The following is a 21,292-nucleotide window of genomic DNA, read 5'->3' as shown; positions in this document are numbered from 1 at the left end:
CTATGGTGTTGCGTAGAGCATCCAAGGAGCTCCACCTTGAGCTCCCTACGGTGTCAGTCAGGACTAACCTGACAGAAGTGCTCCGGCAAGCGTCTTCCTCTATGGAGCCGCTGCTGCCCTTTTAATGACACATTTTCAGACGATCTTTTGGGCACCTGTTCCAGGCCCAACACGGGGGCTCCTGTGGATAAGAACTTGGGCGACCCCATTTTTCTCTCCCAACACCCAACCCCTGAGAGCTTGGTTGTCCAAGCCTCTGCATCCCCAAGCGCATTCCTTTTCGCACCTCCTGATATGGAATCCAAGAAACTGGAACAGTTTGGAAATAAACGGTTTACTTCCGCCAGTTCAGGGCTGCCGTCTGTGAACACCGCATTCCTCTTGGGCAGTTATTCCCATTCTATGTGGGAAATGGTTGCGCAGGTGCTGCCTCAGTGTCCGGAGAAGGCACGGACGTGCTCTTGCAAGCTATTGCTGAGGGTAGAGATGCAGCCAAGTTCACAATTCGTTGTGGCTTTGACACCGCCGACTCGCTGGGCAGGGCTATTTCCACGACCGTGGCGCTGCGCCGCCACGCCTGGCTGAGGACAACTGGCTTTTCCGGGGATGTCTGGAACACTCTGATGGACATGCCCTTTGATGGCACTCGCCTTTTTAGTGACAAGGCAGATAGTGCATTGGAGCGTTTTAAGGACTCACGGGCTACGGCAAAATCCTTAGGCCTTTCAGCCACGCGCACTCCTTCCGCATATGCTTTTCGCTCCTTTCTTTGCCAAGGAAAGGTCACCCAGACACGTTAGTTTCAGAGCCACAGTCCTGTGCGGCAAGAGACTCGGCGCATCCGCGGACGTGGGACCCGCAGAGGTGAGTCACGGGGCCAGCGGGCTGGTCAGTCCGCCACCTCCCTTGCTGCTTCTGCCTCCAAACCTTCCTAGTCCGGTGTTTCAGTACCACCAAACACCAGTGGGTGGCAGGATTCGCTGTCACCTCCGCCACTGGTGCACCATCACTAAGGACAGGTGGGTTCTGCAGATAGTCTGACTGGGCTACTCCCTGCCCTACTAGACTACCCCTCCAGCCATGCCACCTCAGTCCCACCGCATGTCAGGGGATCACTTGGTACTTCTTCAGCAGGAAGTTACGGCCCTCTTGGCCAAGGGGGCCATAGAACGTGTTCCGACGCCAGAGGTAGGTTGTGGTTGTTACTCCGACTACTTCCTGGTTCCAGAGAAGGACAAGGGCCTGCGTCCTATATTACACTGTCGGAACGTCAATCGCTTCCTTCGGAAGGACAAGTTCAAGATGCTCACACTTGCTCAGGTCTCGTCTGCCCAAGACCCGCAAGACTGGTTGGTAGCTTTGGACTTGCAGGACGCTTATTTTCATATCCCTGTCCTGCCGGCCCACAGGTGTTACCTATGGTTCACGGTAGGCCAATAGCACTTTCATTTCACTGTGCTCCCTTTTGGCCTTACCAGCGCCCCTCGCGTGTTCACGAAGGTGATGGCGGTGGTCGCAGCTCATCTGCGCAGATCTGGGGTGTCAGTCTTCCCCTATCTCGACGACTGGCTGTTGAAGGCGGGCTTGCCCCAGGCAGTCGTCTGGTTCTCTCTCAGAAGCTTCTTTTCATCGGAGCAGTTCTGGACACAGCGCAGTTTCGGTTTTATCCTCCCGAACAGCGAGTCCGGGACATTTGTGCTGATTCCGCTCTTTCGACCCTTCTCCTGGGTTTCGGTCAGGATCACGTTGAGGCTGCTGAACCTCATGGCCTCCTGCATCCTGCTGACCAATCATGCCAGTTGGCATATGCGGGCCCTGCAGTGGGACCTGAAGTTCCAGTGGGTGCAGCATAAAGGGGACCGGACTGAGTACGTCCAGATCTCGGAGGGCACCGCGCAACAGTTGCAGTGGTGGCTCACAAATCAACGTTGTTCCAGCGGCAGATCCCTCTCCCTTCCCCAACTGGAGCACACAGTGGTGACTGATGTGTCCCTCCTGGGATGAGGCGGACACATGGGAGAGAATGAGATCAGAGGCCTCTGGTCTCCGGTGGAGTCCAGGCTCCATATCAACCTGGAGCTCTGAGCGATCTTATTTGTACTGAAAGCATTCCTTCCCTCTTGTCAAAGGGAGAGTAGTGCAGATGTTCACAGACAACACCCCCGCCATGTGGTATTGCAACAAGCAAGGTGGGGTGGGGTCGTGGATCCTATTTCAGGAAGCTCTGCGTCTTTGGACATGGCTGGAACGTCACAGCATTTCCTTGACGGTTCAACACTTGGCAGGTTCGTTGAACGCCAGGGCGGACGAACTCAGCCGCCGGTGCATAATGGATCACGAATAGCGTATTCACTCGGAGGTGGCGCAAGGTCTTCCAACAGGGGGGAGAGCCTTGGTTAGATCTATTCGCCACCGAAAAGAACGTGCAATGTCACTACTTCTTAGCGTTGGATTTTCCAAGGCTGCACTCGCTTGGCGATGCTTTTGGTCACGAGTGGAGCTGCGGTCTATTGTACGCCTTTCCGCCTATTCCACTTCTACCCAGAGGGCTTAAGATCAGGCACGACCGGGCACAAGTCATTCAAATGGCCCCCGACTGGGCTCGAAGAGTTTGGTATCCCGAGCTACTCAGTATGAGCATGGATCCCCCGATCCTACTGCCCCTTCAGGAGGATCTTCTGTTGCAGCAGCAGGGGACGGTCCTCCACCCGAACCTGTCCAGCCTCCACCTACATGCATGGAGATTTAGCGGCGACAGTTGATTCCTTTTGACTTGCTTCCTGAAGTCTGTGATATCATTCTGGCAGTCCCTCCACCAAATCGGTATACGCCTGCAGGTGGAACAAATTTGTCGCATGGTACACAGCAAAGACTGTGGATCTCCTTTCTGCCCCTCTTTCAGAAGTCCTTTTGTTCCTTCTTTCTGTGGCCCAGCTCTTAAGTGCTATTTTTCTGCAATTTTGGCCTTTCTCAGGCTCCCTGATCAGCCTTCTCTTTTCAAGTCCCCTGTTGTAAATAGATTTCTCAAAGGCATTACTCGCCTTTTCCCTCCTATTCAGTTTGTGATGCCGCAGTGGGACTTGAATCAGGTTCTTACCTATTTGATGTGCGCTCCCTTTGAGCCGCTTCACAACTGTCCTCTTGGTTTATTGCCTTTGAAGACTGCTTTCCTGGTTGCCATATCCTCCGCTATTCGCATGAGTGACTTTCAGGCTTTTTCCCGTAAGTCTCCTTTGCTGTCAGTCCATCTGGACAAGGTTGTGCTTCGCACTTGTCCTTCCTTCTTGCCAAAGGTTTTCACTGCCTTCCACATTGGGCAAACTATCACCTTGCCCACTTTCTTTCCGCCTCCGCACCCTTCCAGAGAGGAAGAGAGGCTCTACTGTCTGGACCCAAAATGTGCGCACCCATTTTACCTGAATCGCACACAACACTTCTCGGTGGATGACCAGCTCTGTTGGCTACGTGGGCGCCAGGAAAGGCTGGGCTGTACACAAGAGGCCCTGGCCTTCTGAGTCCCTTTTATGCAGTTCCATGAGGAGGAGAATTTGGTACATATATATCAGAGGGGTGTACTTAAGGAGATGCAGAATTTACTTGCACACTGAAAATACACTTGATGTAAGAAGAGCTTTGAAGTATTACTTTCGACTGGGCAAACAGATTTCCGAATACAAGATGGCTTTATGACCAAAGTTCAATTAAAAAGGCTTCTTTAGCAAGATGGATTGAGTCAATTTCGATTTATCACTATAAATGGAGGGAACAGGATTGTACAGTCCTTGATTACACTTCAGCATGTGCGAACATGCAACTGATTCCTTCATGGTCGGTATAAGCCTTCTATGAAAGCCTTAAATTGAAAGCCTTATATTGATCGATGCATAGTACCAAATTTAGCATTTGCAAATCTGAGTGCCCAATACGGCTATTATGATATACGTTGGTATTGCATCCTACACGTTATACCTATCTGTACTATACAGAGAACTCAAACGCATGTTTTTTTAATAGCTTCTAATGAAATCCATGTTAAAGTTTGAAGTTCCCTCCACCACTCACTGTGTTTTGTAGCAATTGTCAAAATTGCTGGCAGATGCTGGGTCGCAATTCAAGCCAAGTGAGAAAGGTAACAGACCAATACAATAGTCAGCGGACGTTGAAATTGACAGAACTCCAAAAGTTTAATGCTTTATAGTTTGACATAATCAGTCTGTCCGTTACATTGTAGACACATTTATGTTCTCTTGAAAAACTTATGATAACTAAGAGTCAAAAGGTGAACACTTCGTGAACTCTCCAAGTCCACATAAAACCTTCTCTTTTCCACCCACCACAAGTTTACTTTCACTGTTACCCTTTGCTGTAATGATGCTTCACTCTCAACATTGGCACTATTCTCTTTTCATTTAGAAACCCCATGTGCTATACGAAACCATTTACCTTCATCACACTACATTTTGTCTGATATTCTGTGCTTCTAAAGAAACCACCAATAGAATAGCATGTGTTCTGAAATTTCTGCTGTTGACCTGCTTGCTTTAGCAAAGTTGGCAAAACACAAATTATTTAGTCTATAAATGCTGAGGTAGAATAAAACCTTTGTGGAATTAAATTAAGATCTATACGAACAAGATAGCTGGTGGTAGGCACCCTGGAGGCATTTTTGTTTTCTTCATTCGATATAGGATATTTATAATCATCAAATTACCATCAACACATTAGCCTGCCTGTCTTGAAGGAACTTGTAATGACTCTTGATAAAGTACAGAGATGTATTTATTTACTGTTTGATCAAATGAATTAGAATAGAAGAACATTCAAAGGTAGTTTATTTGCTACCATTTGTATTTAAATGAAACCTGTCAGTAGAAAGTGAACAAACATTATGGTCACTTTTGCTTTTCGAAGTTGTGTGCATCAACTGCAGCTTAAGTTTAATATTTATATCAATTTGGAGTAATAAAATTAAAACACATTTTTGCAAACAATGAACTTTTTTAAACAAATCGGAACACTAATTGCTCATAAAATGAACATTTTGCAAAACTGCTAAACTTAGCTCAGATTCAAAGATAGATATGCTGATTCATATCCCGGTTTATTTGGTGTGAGGAAAGAAAACCTATTGCGTGTTTTGTCGAAAGAGAAAAACCAGCCAAAAATAAAATATTTTTTTTCATCAGAAGAGTGCAAAGCCAATACTTTATATTTTTAGTTCATAATAGAATTCTTCTTTATACTGTCGCAGTTTCTGACTCAGTAAAAAATGTAGGTCCGTTGTCTGGGAAACATCTTGATATAGATAGCTGGTCAACAGCATAAACCTCTATTTATTATAGAATAAATACAATTATTAAAGTAATTCTTCTGTCAATTTCATGATTAAAAGTACTACAAATCCAAAATAATAAATACATACTCAGACGGAGAAGCTTCAACTATAGTATTTAAGAGAATTGACCAATTTAGTAGCTTTATCTTTCAACATAAGTATAGGTTGCTTAAAATCACCCTTGTTGTTTGCAGATCGTAAGATGCCCACCAGAAAATGAGTGATTGTAAGAGTGATTGTAAGAGGCCAATTATAGCAGATAGAAGTGATAGAGGAATGCCCCACAAATGCAGTTTTTGCCGAAGTAGTCTAGTTTGCGGCATCTAGGATAACTGCAATTGTGGGTCCATATGGTGGTTTGTAAATTCGCAAGAAATAGGTCCCTGTATGTTGTAGAATGTTGGTCTAACAAATTAACAGTTAACTGCCAATAATATATTAATGTTCTGTTGAAAGTATGGTTCTAATGGCCTCTTGAGGCATGAGAAAAGAATACTCAACTACTTGAAGAGTTCAGGTGTCTGACTGTTAAAAACAGGAATAAATATTTGGAAACATAACAATTGGATTTTTAGCAATGTTCTTGCGTTTTTTCCCTTAAGGCCGTCCTTGCCTTAGCTGCCTCCTGGACGTCAAGACAGGTGGGAGAACGGACGCTCACTGGCACAGTTATAGACAGTGGAGATGGTGTCACCCATGTCATTCCTGTGGTAAGTTTATAGGGCATTGCCTACTTTAAAAAAAAATTCAAATCGTTTTTATTTGAAAAAAGAAATAGAAGGAAAACAAGACAAGAAAGCGAAAAGAAAAATAAAGCATATAAATACATTGAATCATATAATAAATTACAATGAATTACATACATACTTATTTCTAACGAAATCATACGTAATACAAATCAATAAACGCTGCACAGCATATACAGTTGCATATACAATGTACCTGTCTAGGGTCTCGTATCAGTAGCATCTATATATGTCCCACAATCGGGTGATCTTTGGGAATAATATCGCGAGATTGGTGGTTTGTCCACGGCAGTCATGGTGTGTAACATGAGTTCTGCAACAACTACACATTACAGGGAAGCGTATAGATATACCTACAGTACCTACGGCGGGTCAAATGAAAAGGAGGAAGCATCAAGCGATTTCATAGTTTTTTTTTATGAGAAGCGCGCAATGGCGAGGAGTGTAGGGCAGGGTTATCCGCTCCTCTTAAAAAGGACAACCATTCTTGCCACATTTTGAACGACACTTCAGAGGCATTCTTCCACTTATATAACACAACTTTGCATGCTAGAGTGAGTAACAGGTCAAGGAGCTGGCGGTCATTGTCATTAGCCAGTTTTGGGTCTAGTACTCCTAGTAGGACATAAACAAATTCCCTTGCAGGCTTGATGTTAAAAATATGCTCTATGCATTCAAAGATTCTTTCCCAATATTTTATCAAAGAGAGGCAATTAAAAAGCATATTGGCCAGGTCCCCTACTCCTGAGTCGCAATTCCAACATTTAGGGCTGTCTCTTAGGTGAAGTCTAAAAAGCTTGTCTGGTGTCCAGTATGTTCTGTTAATTAACATGTATTTAGTTTGTGACAGTATAGGGGAGACCTTGTTCCTGAAGGCCGTGGTGTGAATTGTATCCCACTCAAAAGTCAGACCCGTTGCGTTGGGCTCTGTTTCCCATCTTGTCTCATTCCGTCTGTGTTTTCTGAGGTAGAGGGTGGAGAAGTTTATAAACCTTAGAGACGAAATGCCCCGCCGTTCTCATACGAGTAATGTTGCTCCAAAGCCATGGTACAGAGGGCGTCAAGGAGCGAGCAGACAGGAGCGCTTTAATTTCAGAAAGTTGTAAAAGTTTATCGGCGCAAGACAGTGTGTGGTTTGGAGTGAAGAGAACGGTAGTGGGTTACTTCCCTCATAAAGGTCACTCACCAGGTTGATGCCTTTTTTAGACCAGTGTTCCCATTGGAGAGGTTCTCCATTGATTTTTACTGCAGGATTATGCCATAAGGCTATGGAGGTGGATTTTTTGAGCTTCAAGCCTGTGTGTTGGGATTGATCAACTTTCAGAAGTGCCCGTCTTGCGTTCAACAAGATGTATTTCGAGGGGGCAGATGTGTAAGCTCCATGGTGAGTAGGGCAGGGAGGGGAATATTGCCAATGATGGCTCTTTCAACATCCAACCACAGTGGGGTGTAGGCCGAGTCGTCTCTTAACCATTGGGCACCCTGCTTACGTAGGAACGCAGTTTGGTAATGTCTGAAGTTAGGGAGGCCCAGGCCGCCTTTTTCTTTAGCTAGTTGTAGCTTTTTCATTGATACCCTAGGCTTCTTCCCTTGCCACAAGAATATACCAAATAGCTTATCTACCTTATGTAAGAAATCGTCTGAAAAGGTCAGTGGTAACATATTTGCTAAGTAGCTTACCAGAGGGGTTACCATCATCTTCAGGGTTTCAGCCCTACCCCACCAGGGTAAATATTTAGGAGACCAACTGTCGAGTCATTTGGAAATTTTCTTCAGGAGTATATTTTCGTTAATTCGTAACGTAGATATTGGGTCCCTGTCAAAATCCAACCCCAAGTATTTAAAACAGCCCGGCTGCCAAGTTAGACCAGAGTCCCCTAGAATCTCCTTATTTCCTTGATTGTTTAGTAGTTTGACTTCTGTTTTGTCTTTGTTTAATTTATAACCGGAGACCTTTGAAAACTCCTCGATAGTGGTGAGGAGGGCTGGTATAGCCTCATCCGCCTTTCCTTAGAGGACTAGACGACATCCGCATAGGCCGTTATTTTTATCGTGCAGTCTTTAAAGGAAATTCCTGATAATATCTTTATTGCACCTTATGTGGTGTAGAAATGGTTCAATAGCCAATAGGAACAGTTAGGGGGAGAGGGGGCATCCCTGTCTGGGTCCCTGATGTAGACGGAACGATGTTGAGAAGGACCCCCCTGCTCTAACCCTTGCTGATGGACAGCAATATAGAGACCTGATCATCCTTCTAAATGATGCTCCCAGGTTAAATTTATTTAGTACAGCCTCCAAATACGTCCAGTCTACTTTATCAAACGCCTTTTCGGCATAGAGTGTGATTGCTGCAGTAGGGGTGGTTAGGAGCTTCGCTTTCTCAAGCACATGTGCTAGAGTCCTGGTGTTCTCACTGGACAGCCTGTATTTCAAAAACACTGCCTGAGACGAGTGTATGAATTTGGGTAAAACTCCCTGGAGGCGGTCAGCTAAAATCGAGGCTAAAAGCTTACAGTCTAGATTAGTAAGTGAGATGGACCTATAATTCTTAGGCAATGTTGGGTCCTTTCCATCTTTGGGTAAGACCGCGATAATGGCTTCTGACCATGTACCTTTTGTTTCCCCTGTCTCATTGATCTCCCGAAACATGTGAAGAGTGGTTGTGATACTACAGAGGAGAATCATTTATAGAATCTGGCAGTAAACCCGTCTGGTCCAGGGGCCTTCCCACATTTTAGCGATATTATGGCTTTCTCAACTTCCAGGCTCGTAATTGGGCTATTAAGGTCTGCTTGCTCTTCCGAGGAGAGAGACGGTAGCGGCATTCTCCTAAATAATCTTTAATCTTGTTTCCTTCGACTTCTGTATTCTTGGCGTAAAGACGTTCATAAAAATCTTGAAATATGTCCACAATTTTGATAGGGTCGGAGTGAGCCACTCCCATCTGATCCACGATAGAGATTGTGTTTTTCTGCACTTTGAATTTAAGATAAGCTGCTAAACTTTTCCAAGCTTTATTTGACTCCTATAATTTAAACCGTTTTCTCCTGTTTAGCCACACCCCTGCTTTCTCGCTCACTATTTTATTGTACTCATACTTTTTGTTGGCCAACTTATTAAGTGTCTCTTCTTTCCTATCAAGCAGATGTCTAGCTTCCAAAATAGATATTTCTTTCTCTGGGTTCTCTAGCTTCTTGGTGTGGTTTTTGTTCATGGCAGATTTAATCTTAATAATAACCCCTCTAATTGTACTTTTTAATGCCTCCCAACGGGTCAAATCAGTGGAATCCCCCCTGTTGTGTTCCAGGTAGCCCTTAATGGCAGCTTCAATGGTGGACCAATGTTGTTCTTGTTCGAGAACTTCATCATTAAGGCGCCAAAGTGACTGGCGGGTGGATGGTTTCACATTGGAAATGAATAGTGTGATGCAGGAGTGGTCAGATAGAACTCTCGGCTCTATGGACGTGTCTTCTATTCTGGGAATGGCGTTCTTTGTAATAAATAAATCAATTCGAGAGAATGAGTCGTGAGGGGAAGAGTAAAATGTGTATTCCCTCCCATCAGGATTTTGCAGCCGCCATGGATCGATTAGATGGAATCGGTCGCAAAGGTTGATTAAGGCCTTGTGTGATCTGTTACTGTGAAAAGAACACCGGTAGGCCCTATCAAGAGTCGGGTCAAAGGGGAGGTTAAAATCTCCTGCGAGAATATGGACTGCTGAGTCCGGAATACTGTAGATTTGTTTCGTTAGGTCCGACCAGAATTTCAAGTCACATGTGTTTGGGGCATAGACGTTTGTGACAAAGAATTCTGTATCGTCTTTTAGTAATTTTGTTGTGACCCACCTCCCTTTGGTGTCAGCCGTAGAGGAAAGCAAATCAATGTTGGATTTTTTGGCTATCAGTGTTAATACCCTGTTCTTTTTCCCAACGGCTTCCGAGCCATTAACCTCGGTGAAGAATTTATTCCGGAGTGTATGGAATTGCTTAGCATCCAGTTTGGATTCCTGTAAGAATACAATATCTCCCTTTTGTCTGCGTAAATCTAGGATTTTCTGGCGTTTGACAGGCTTATTAAGACCTTTGACATTAAGGGAAAGCACTTTCAGGTTTCCTACCTTTGTTAACCCAAGGGGTGTATTAATTGTGGACGTAGACATGAGCATGTAGTAAACGATTCAATACAATTGGGTAAATCATGCTAGCCAAGTTCCCGTGTATACTGCCACCCTTCCAGTCCAAAATGTGGGAGTGCATGTATATGCTAAATTTTAAACCCAACAGCTTTAGTTTGAAGATCTGGATAACCGACGTAGTGAGGACAACATGCCCTGCAGAATTAGAGATAATGACTCCAGAACATTGGTAGTGTGAGCACCCTGGCATTGTTATGCAACAAACAATAAGTACATAGACCAAGAACAAAAGAAAAAACAGAATCCTAGCCCTCCCCTTTCCCTCCCCCTCCCCCCTGCTCCCCCATCCCAACCAACCCCAAACGTTGCTGAAAGGCATGGTGACTAGAACATCGTTGTCCCTCCCATGGCCTTACAAACAGAACATATTAAGAATTGGGAACTAATTCAACGGTAGAACATTAGCTAACATGTGCATGCATTCCAGAGCTATCCTGTCCCATGGGTACCTGTAACAAAACAAACACAAGCAATCTTGATTCTACTGAGCAATCTGGCATCTATTGCGGATTTCTCTGTTTGTCATGCGCATGGGGTGCGGAATGAACATCGTTAGCTTTTTAGTTTGTGCTATGCACTAGATTAGGCTCATTTTAAGACTGGTTTGTAGTTGGTTGAGTTACTAAAAACCAGCAACTGTTTTGACTTCAATACTAACTTCAGTATAAACTTCAGTATGTTTAACTTCAGTAATAACTCCGATCAAGGACCAACATTTCGCAGGCAGTATGGCTTGAATGGCTTAAATTAGACGGCTTGGTGTCATTGAATAGGATGACAAGTGTACTACATTTCATTAGTTTCATTAGAGCATCATACAAGCAGGTACGCGGCAGTCAACTTTCAACAGTAAAGACATATAGAGCTTACGAACCCTGTATGTGAAACCTGATACCACAGAACTATACAGCAATAATTCAGTATAATGTCCATAGTGTCACTGACATCCTTTTTGCCTTTGATGGGCGACACTGGGTTCGGCGGTTCAGCCTTGAGCCCCTTGAGGTTTTTTGTTGTTTCTTTGTCCCCCATGGTGAGACTTGCTGTGAGTACTCGGTTATGTAGCACGTTTGAGCGGCGCCCCCTCCTGTCAACTGGTGTCGTAGGGAATGACGGCGTTATTATGTGATGCTGCCCAAAGACCGTCTCTTTGTGTTGCGTTTGTGGAAGCCAGAGATAGCCAACTTATAAATGCCTCTATCGATAACCCTCTATGCCGCTTATCCTCCTGTGAGGGGGTTCGTGATTGTGTACGCTCCTATGCTCTCATTTGTTTGCTCCTTCTAATCTTTGATCTTTTTATTTGCACTAAGAGTTGCCAATGTGCATGACACAGGGGTTATAAGTGTTAACTAGTGACGAGCAGCTTGTGTATGCATATATTGATATCCCTCTATGCCGTTTATCTACCTGTGGCGCGGTTCGTGATCGGGTGGGCTCCTATGCCTCCATTTGTTTGGTCATTCTGTTTGTTCGGTTTTTTTTTGGCTCAGGAGCTTGCGCCTAGGCATTCTTGGTTTTATCTGTCTTCGCGTTGTTTAGATTAATAATGCTGAACAATGCTTTAATAATGGTTTATGCTTCAATAATGTAGTATGCTTTAGTAGTGATCGCCCATTAATACACTTTTAATGTACAAACCTTCAGCGCACACCACAGTATATCGTCAAAGGTGACCCATTCACATAATTGTAGCTGTATGTCGTTTCACCTTCTGCACACTCGCTCCATTGGCCGGTAATTTATCTGCTGGAGAGGTGCCCAAATTCTGCCAAATGTGCCAGGATCGCCGAATTGCATGTTATATGAGCAGGTGCCCAGTAGTGAATTGGAATATATGACCATCCGCCATTTTGAAAGACTGTCAGACTGTCGTTTTGAAAGTCCAGGACCCCCACAGACAGAAAATCGAGGTTTGCAAACACTCAGGAGGAAGCTGCTTACTAGAGGCACCAAGGGTATGCAGCATTGTCATGAAGGTATTGTTGCACAAAAACAGTTGCTAGCGTTAGGTTTGAGGCTGCGAGCCCGCCATTTTGGGCATTAGGAGTTCCAGACTGTGTTAAAGATAGGACCCAGGGGGTGCTGAGTGAAAAAACAATAGCCACTATGGTAGCGCTAGGTTGATGCGGTTAATGCGGGTCGCTTCTGCCGGTGAGCCGTTTGCTGTGATTTTCTAAAGTGTGGCCGTTGTGTAGCAGAGCTTGCCTGCGTCCGCCATTTTATGCGCCGTGTGGAGTGCTGCCCGGGACTTCAGTGTCCGCGGAGTCCGAGGCTGGTGGTGTCTGGTGCATGCTGGTGTACTCACTCAGGGGCCTCGGAAGCCCAGTTGCATGAGGCAGTAGCTGGCTCTGGATTTATAAGTGGCTATTTAAGAAGGTTAGAATTGTTGAAAAATATTTAGGAATCCTGTTTAACTTGTAAAACGAGTTCATTACAAATGCATACTTGCACCCTATGAGTAAAATACTGTCGCCCTTCAGACTTCAAACTACATCTGTAATTAGGGTTAAACATAGTTTACGTAAGTAAAAACCTCTATAGAGTTTTATCCATTTATGGTCTCCGTGTTATGCTGAAGTTGTAACTTTAAACAATATAAGAAGGAACAATCTCTAGGAATTGAGACTGCGTTGTTTATTTGTAGAGAAATATTGTGTACTTGCTAAGCATCTGTCTCCTTTCAGAATCAAATGCACAACACACTCTTGCTCTGAGAGAATCCAATACAGCCACATAAGTCACGTATTTGACTACGTTTGCACATGCTTTGGAAAGAGCTCATTGTTTTTGTTAATTATGTGTACACCCTAGTGTGTGCCGAGCTCATCAGTGAAGATCCTTACAGTGCAACCCAGTGCGATGCTCCTTTATATTGATAATAGCCTGGACATGTTTGTCCAATTTATTTGATTTTGATTTTTTTTACATTTTTGTATTTTATACTAAAGTAATCTGGTCTGTGATTCTGTGTGAGTTTTTTCATAAATGCATTTCCTTTCAGGGCCTGTTTGAGTATGTTCTTTGTGGTTGATCCGGTCTAAGCCTACACATGTCCTTTTTAGGGTGTATACTCATCTACACCTTGCTAGATCTTCTTGTAGACTGTGATGGACTCCCTCAGCAATCGGTTTCATAAAATGAGAAACTTTTTTTAATTTCACCTGTGAAAAAAGTGGATTATTAGTTGGGGTGTGATTGTGAGACCTCACAAAGAAATAATAGCCGTAATCCTGATCAGGTCCAATTGGGTTTCTTGAAATTAAAACTCCACTCAGTCCTGGGTAACTGTGGCACACAGCATTCAGGCGTAACTTAAAAGAAAAGCTGTATCAGTACTAAAAGTCAGTAAGTAAGAAATGACTCAATAAAATTCCCAAACCAATTTATAAAAATTGTATATATGTCTATCTTCAAATGTATACCAAAACAAACGATAAGGAGAACTGAAGTTATATTTGCAAGGTTTGAATAATTAACTGTAATTCACTCTAAAATGTTTTGTAAATGACTGCTTTTCACTCCTAGTTCTGAGCCTCGAACTTGAGAGTTAAAGGCAAAGTCAACGATTCAGGCCGACCGTGATGGACCACTGGTCGGGTGCAGGGGCTGGATTGGTCCTGGTCAAATTTTTATCTTTGCACTTCGAAACTTTTCTAGTTCTTTCTCGTTGCAGCTTGAGTCCTGTGATGATTTTGTCAATGGACAGATGAAGTCCAGTAGTTCGGTAAAGAGCCTTGGTTCTAGACGACATTCAAGGATACGTATGAACCGGCAAGTGGCGGTTGTCTTTTAGCCCTGGGATTGATTCGCTGCCTAAAAACATTCTCTTTTAGCTTGGGCTCACAAGTTGAACTCATCTGAAGAGAAAAAATACACTCTAGCACAGCCAAGGGTCTAAGACCTGTGGGGCATGTCTGGGGGCTAGTACTGAATCTCACAGGCTACACCAGCAGAGTCCCGGTCCATTCCATTGCAAACTGGTTTGCTGGGCACTTTTCTGGTGCAGGTTTGTTTAGCTTCTGTGCCCCAGAAACTTAGCAGGAGGCAAACCAACTAGCTCTTGAAGTCCACTCAGTGGTCCTTTGCAATAGTGGGAGCAGGTTTAGCTCTTATTTATTTATTTATTTTTAAGGTTTTATATAGCGCGAACAAGATCTTTGCAGATATCAGAGCGCTTTACAGAAACAGTAGGTAGGGTAAACAAAACTCTTGAAACAATATAAAATTCAGTAGTCAGTGAGTTGCAGAATAGGGTAGCAATCAACACAAGAATATGCAGACTAATAACAATCAAACAATAATATGGAAGCAGTACAATGTCTAATCGGGTAAGATTATAGCACCCCAGAGGGTGCGTAAACACAATGTGAAAGCAGAGTAGTAGTCAGTAAAGGGTGCGTTGCAAGTTAGTGAGGCACTCAAGTCGTAGTGTACAACCCAATAGCCAAGTTGGAAACCAATAGTATAGCATCCGCGCGATGTTTTAGATCCGAAAGCAGTCAAAATAGAGACTCGCATAGGTAGGCAATCAGAAGGCTGATAATGTAGGAGCCAAGTACTGTCATTGTTCCAGTGTCAATAGTATTCAGGTGAATTTAGCCTGGAGGATGGCCTTCACCTCTTTCTTGAAGAGTACAGTGGAAGGGATAAGCCTAGTTTCTGGCGGGAGTGCGTTCCAGATCCTAGGCGCCATTCCTGAGAAGGAGCGTTTGTATGTTTTTTCCTTCCGGAATCTCCGTGGTTTCAGGAGGAGGGTTTTTGTGCTTCTGTTGGATCTTGAGCCTCCTGAAATGGTCAGCTTTTGAGTGAGGTAGTTGGGTGACTTGTGGTGTATGGCCGAGTGCGTCATGCAGACAATTTTCAGCTGAATTCTGGCTTCAATAGGCAGCTAGTTTACGGCTTTTAAATCAGGGGATATATGCGAGTGCTTTCTTGAGCCAGTGATGAGTCTCGCGGCCGCGTTCAGGGATGCTCTTAGGGGAGCCGTTGTTGTAAGGGGAAGCCCGCTGAGAGCCGCAATACCGTAGTCTATCCGAGGAATGACTAAGGCTTGAACAACAGTTTGGAAGTCCTTGGGTGGAAGAAAGGGTTTGAGTTTTCTCAGCGTGTTGATTTGGAAGTTGGCTCCTTTAGTTGCTTTGCTAATATGCTGCTGCATGTCGAGATTGCAGTCCAGTGTGATGCCAAGGGATTTCGCGGAGTCCACGATGGTGGGCTGGACATTGAGTGCGGTTAGATGATTGAGCCATGTTTGGGTGATGGCCTTTTTCGTAGGAGGAGAGATCAGAAGGAACTCAGTTTTCAGAGCATTTAGTTTGAGGTTATTGTCGGCCAGCCAAGCTTGGGTCTTTCTCAGTGTGGTATTCAACAGTTTGATGTCTTCAGGGGATTGAAGCTTGAGATAGAGCTGAGTGTCATCGGCGCACATATGGAAGTGTACCTTTGAAGATTGAAGCAAGGTGGTGAGTGGTTCCATGACGAGGTTGAACAGTGTGGGGGATAGGGAGGAACCTTGTGGGACGCCTAGTGTTACTGGCACAGGCGAGGACAGAGCGTTGTTGATCTTGAACTTCTGAGACCGGTTGTGCAGAAAGGATGTGAACCATTTGAGAACAGTCCCGGATATGCCCATTCTGGTGTTTAGGAGCTCCAGTAGTTTCTCGTGTTTGACCGTATCAAATGCTGAGGAGAGGTCAAGAAGGATGAGGAGGCAAGACTCATTGTGATCAAGGATTTGGAGGGCGTCATCAATTGTGTGTCATGGCCGTTTCCGTGCTATGCTTTGCTCTGAATCCTGATTGGTGAGAGTTGAGGAGCTCAAACGGCTCAATGTGTTTTGTCAGTTGGAGTTGTACGCATTTTTCTAACAGTTTTGCCAGAGTGGGGATATTGGTGATAGGACGATAGTTGTTTGGGTCGGTCGGGTCAGCTGTGGGTTTCTTGAGTATAGGCGTGACTTGCCCAATCTTGAGGGAGTCTGGGATGAGCCCTTGTTGCAAGGAACAGTTGATGATTTTAGTCCAGAGTGGGAGGAGCAGGGTGGTGAGGACTTTAACAGCATTGGCAGGTAGGGGGTCTGTGTGGTGATTGGCGGGTTTCAAGGTGACAAGCAGCTTGTGAATTGATTCTTCAGAATAGATGTCGAAGGACGACCATGACGCGTTGTTTTTAGGTTGAGTGTTAGTTATGCCTATGGAGCCGGAGTATCGACTTACATCCTTGAGGAGATCATTTCTTATAGTGTCGTTCTTTTGCTTGAAGAAAGCAGAAAAGTCTTCACAACTTGGAATAGCCTTTGTTGAGTTGTTAGGTTGTGGAGGTTGCGTTTTGGTTTGGGTTTTGACTAACTCGAACAGTTTTTTAGGTCGGTTTTTAGCTTGATCCAGCTGTTGGTTAAAGAAGACTGATTTTGAGCGTTTGATTTTTCTGAAGTAAGCGTTTCTCTTACTCTTAAGCGCTCTAAGGTGCAGTGCTGAGGGGTCAGAACTCCACGAGTGCTCAGCCATGCGCATAGCACGTCTGTCTTCATTGAGGCTGCCATCGTACCATGGGTTCGAGTTCTTGGTGGCTACTCTCTTCAGTTGCAGGGGTGCGGCTTCATTCAGCTCTTGGGGCCTCTTTCCACAGGTGCAACAGCAGGAGTTGCCCTTCTCTTTCTGAAGTACTGTTTTGGTTCAGCCTGTGAAGTCTGGTTCTGTAGTAGGGGATCTCTGTGTATAGTCCTAATCTGTGAATAGTCCGGCCCATGTGCATGGACCCCAGAGCAATCTAAATAGTCTCTTAAGTTGTCCTCTTCAGCAGGCCTGCCTAGACACTTAAGAGAAAATCAAGTACAAATAATGTAGCCTGCAATTAACAAGGCTACACTGGCCAGCACTTCATCTTGAAATGAAAAGGATAGCAAAATAATATTAAAATGTACACATTTTGCTAAGTTTCACATATAGAGCAACTCCCCTTCTCAAAAATCCTTTGTCATGATAGAGAGGAAGGGTTGGACAGACAAGCACCAAAGGCTGCCATTATGTGTCTGGAAAAGGGATACCGTGCCTTTAAGGAACCCTCCAGAGACCCTCGGTATCCCATGATGCACAGCCAAAGGCAATTACTTTCAGGTCTTTTTTCCGGCTCTTGCTAGCAGGACCCTGGAGCATTGAGCTCTACCTTTATTGGTATTTCTTAAATTTTTTGAGCTTTTTTGAAATAAGACACCGCCGAAAGGTATGACCGACAATATGCTCCCCGTCGACCCAGGGCTCTGGGTCTAAGCAACGTTGACGGGAAGGACTTTAAGACCTCGGACGAGGTCGACGTTTAGACCTCGTTCGAGGTCGACGTCTAGACCTCGGACAAGGTCGACGTCTAGACCTCGGACCAGGTCGACGTCGAGACCTCGGACCAGGTCGACGTCGACGTCGAGACCTCGGACCAGGTCGACGTCGACGTCGAGGACCTCGGACCAGGTCGACGCCAAAGACCTCGGACGAGGTAGACGCCGAGGACCTCGCGGACGAGGTAGACGCCGAGGACCTCGCGGACGAGGTAGACGCCGAGGACCTCGCGGACGAGGTAGACGCCGAGGACCTCGCGGACGAGGTAGACGCCGAGGACCTCGCGGACGAGGTAGACGCCTCGTCTGTCTGAGTCCCGAGGCTACACGCAGGTCGCCGGCTAGAAGACGATTGACGTCGTCCGGTCGACGTCGAGAAGGAAGTCACCCTCTGTGGTTAGCATTTCCACATCTGACAGTCCGAGATCCCGGCGGCACCGGCGTTAGCCATCGGGAGATACCACCTCCAGAGCGCCCTCCTCTAGGCGTGCCTGCAAGAGGAGGAGAGTGTTTTGTACTCTAACTCAGACTACTCCAGGACCTATTCCCCATCTAGGTCTCTGGAAACAGCCCAACCTGTGGTCCCTCGTCTGTCGCCTCCACTGCCTCGGACGCCAACTCCTCCTTCTCCCTCCTCCTTCTCCCTCCTCCTTCTCCCTCCTCCTTCTCCCTCCTCCTTCTCCCTCCTCCTTCTCCCTCCTCCTTCTCCCTCCTCCTTCTCCCTCCTCCTTCTCCCAAGAAGGCTGAGATCTCGCTCCCGTACGAGGCATCGTTCTCGCAGCCGGCACAGATTCTCGACATCACCGCCACGACAGGCCGTGGTCCAGGTACACTAGGGACACAGATTCCTCTAGTGGTGGAAGATACTCTCCGACCCTGTCAGACTCTCCACCTACTAGGGTTTCACCAGTCGATGACATCGCCACGTTTCAAGATGTGCTGTTGCGAGGAGCGGCGAAACTGGGAATTGCACTGGCGGTGCCTGCCCCTTCCACCTCTGTAATCTTCGACGCTACAACCGAATCAACTCTCTCGTCCTCTGCTTCCTTTAGTGCCCAGTTTGAAGGAACCAGCTATGGGACTGTTTTTTGACACCTGCCTCTGTGAAGTTGGCTTCATCCAGACTTCAAAAGAAGTACAGGTCCCCGGACTCGGATCCTGCATTCCTTCGAACGGATCCTCCTCCGGATTCGGTAATAGTGGTGGCAGCTAAGAAGCGGCACTCTACGGCTCCTTCGTCCACTGTTCCACCCGACGAAGAAAGCTGCAGACTTGAATCGGTGGGAAGGAAGGTCTGCACCACAGCGGCCACTTCCATGAAGGCAGCAAGCTCTACTGCTCTCTTGTGCAGATATGACCGCTCCTTATGGGAGTCTCTCCAGCAGTTCATTTAACTCCTCCCTAGGGACAAGCGTGAAGACTTTCGGGAGGTTCCTAATGAAGGCATGATGGTGTCAAATCAGATCATAAGTGCGGCTGCGGACACCTCTCTCCTGGCAGCCCTTGAATACTGTCACGGTGTGACTCTGAGGCGCCACTCCTGGTTGCGGCTTATCTCCCTGAAACAGGAGGCACAACAACGGATTGCTAACCTGCCCTTTACGGGTTCCAAGCTCTTCGGTGCCCACGCAGACGAGGAAATGGCTCGAATGAAGGTGGAAGTTGAAACACTCGAGGCTGTTGGCTTGGAGAAGCCTAAAGAACAGCGCAAAACTTTCCGTCCCTACCAATGACTCTATTCTTAGCGTTTCCAACGCGGGCAGGGTCGTCAGGCTGGACAGCAGCAACAGCAGTTTCAGCGGCAGCCCTTCCAGAGACGTCAAAGCGGCAGAGGCAACCAACAGTCCACATCGGGGACCAAAGGCCCGGCTAGGTCTAAGCCCCAAGGGATTACTTCCCCACTCTTCCGTTACCCACTACGGTGGGGGGAAGCATTCAGAAGTACTTGGCAGAGTGGAGAAAAGTAACTCAGAAGTGGGTACTGAATATTGTTTGCAATGGATACAGTCTACGTTTTGTCAGCCCTCCTCCAGCTATTCCACCAGTTGGCTCACAATACCTGCTACACGAACTCCAAGCAAAGGCCGATACCCTGTTAAGAAAAAAAGGGCGATAGAAACGGTTCCTCAGTCTCAAAGGGTCTATACTCCAGGTTCTTTCTTGTGCGCAAAAAGGACAAAAACGAGTTCAGGCCCATTCTGGATTTGTGACGAGCAAACAAATGGATTTGCAGATAAAAGTTCCTTGTGCTGTCCCTGCATCAGATTTATCCTCTGCTGCATCAAGGACACTGGCTTTGCGCCATAGATCTGCAGGACGCGTACTTCCATGTCCCTATTGCAAAGAAGCATCGGAAGTTCCTGCGGTTCCTAGTCTGCACCAACCACTGTCAGTACACAGTACTTCTGTTCGCCCTGAAGTCTGCGCCCAGGACTTTTTCAAAGTGCATGGTCCTGATTGCAGCGCACCTGAGAAATAACAAGGTGTTTGTTTATCCGTACCTTGACGACTGGCTGATCAAAGTATCCACTTTCCAGGAAGCACAACTACATTTCAACAGGACGGCGGTTCTGTTAAACCAATTGGATATGCACATCAACATATCCAAATCTGTTCAGACTCCTGTTCAGTGTCTGCAGTGCTTGGGAGCCTCCATCGATACTCTCAAGGCAAGCGTGTGTCCTTCGGAGGAGGACGCTTATCGATCCTTCGGAAGGCTCAGACTCATGTCCGTTCCAACGACGACGGTGAGAATGGTATCCTCTCTCCTGGGGTCGATGGCCTCGTGAATCTTTCTCACTCCACATGCACGCCTCCACATGAGGCCGCAGCAGGAATGTCTGGAGGATCAGTGGGACCAGAAACGTGGGAGCTGGCAGGAAAGGATCTGACTGTCTCAACATGCTCTACAATCCCCTGAAGTGGTGGTGTTCACCAGTGAATCTCCTCAAAGGGGTTCCGTTGCACAAGGAGATACCGACTCAGACCATTGTGACAGATTCGTCTCTCCAGGGCTGGGGGGGCGCATTCAGACTAACTTCAGATACAGGGCGCGTGGTCTCAGACAGAATCCACGTATCACATCAATTTTCTGGAACTCTGGGCTGTTCATCTAGCGCTGAAGGCAGACGCGCTCAGCAGGCTCGTTTAAGAAAACCACGAATGGGTCTTAAACAACGAGGTGTTAAGAGACCTCTTTGCAAGATGGGCCACTCCATCTATCTATCTGTTTGCCACTTCACCTCTAGGTTTTACCAACCAGGGACACTGGGGAATGCACTGTGGATCAATTTGTCGAACAGCTTTCTCCACGCTTTTCCACCCATTCCTCTGATCTCAGCAGTGGTAATCAAGCTGTCCCAATCCAGGGCCAGTATGATCCTCATTGCTCCGGAATGGCCTTGACAGGGGTGGTTCACCAATCTCCTACACAGGCCTCTCCTGCCGCATCTTCGACTTCCATGTCGGCCAAATCTTCTCACGAAATTCGGAGGGCAGATGGTGCATCCCAGCCTCTCATTATGGAGTTTGGCAGCATGGCTCCTGAGCTAGTTCAGTATGGACATTTAAACCTGCTTCAGAACTGCATGGAGATACTGAAAGAGGCAAAGAGACCGTCTACAAGGACTTCCTACGCCTACAAGTGGAAGAGATTCTGCATTTGGTGCACTTCCAGGAATGCT

General features: G+C 46.2%; 1 protein-coding gene across 1 annotated transcript in view; it reads left to right on the top strand.

Annotated features, from left to right (window-relative positions):
• ACTR3 (actin related protein 3) overlaps nucleotides 1-21,292 on the top strand; it is a 478,950-nt gene that overhangs the window by 258,009 nt on the left and 199,649 nt on the right. The window contains exon 6 of the mRNA XM_086957055.1: nucleotides 5,938-6,045. Coding sequence (XP_086813181.1) covers nucleotides 5,938-6,045 — 108 coding nt within the window. The remainder of the gene's footprint in view (nucleotides 1-5,937; nucleotides 6,046-21,292) is intronic.

The sequence above is a fragment of the Lissotriton vulgaris genome, chromosome 2_1, assembly GCF_964263255.1.
Source record: "Lissotriton vulgaris chromosome 2_1, aLisVul1.2, whole genome shotgun sequence".
Taxonomy (NCBI): domain Eukaryota; kingdom Metazoa; phylum Chordata; class Amphibia; order Caudata; family Salamandridae; genus Lissotriton; species Lissotriton vulgaris.
The sequence above is the reverse complement of the archived record's forward strand: the minus strand, read 5'-3'. Positions and strand labels throughout refer to the sequence as shown.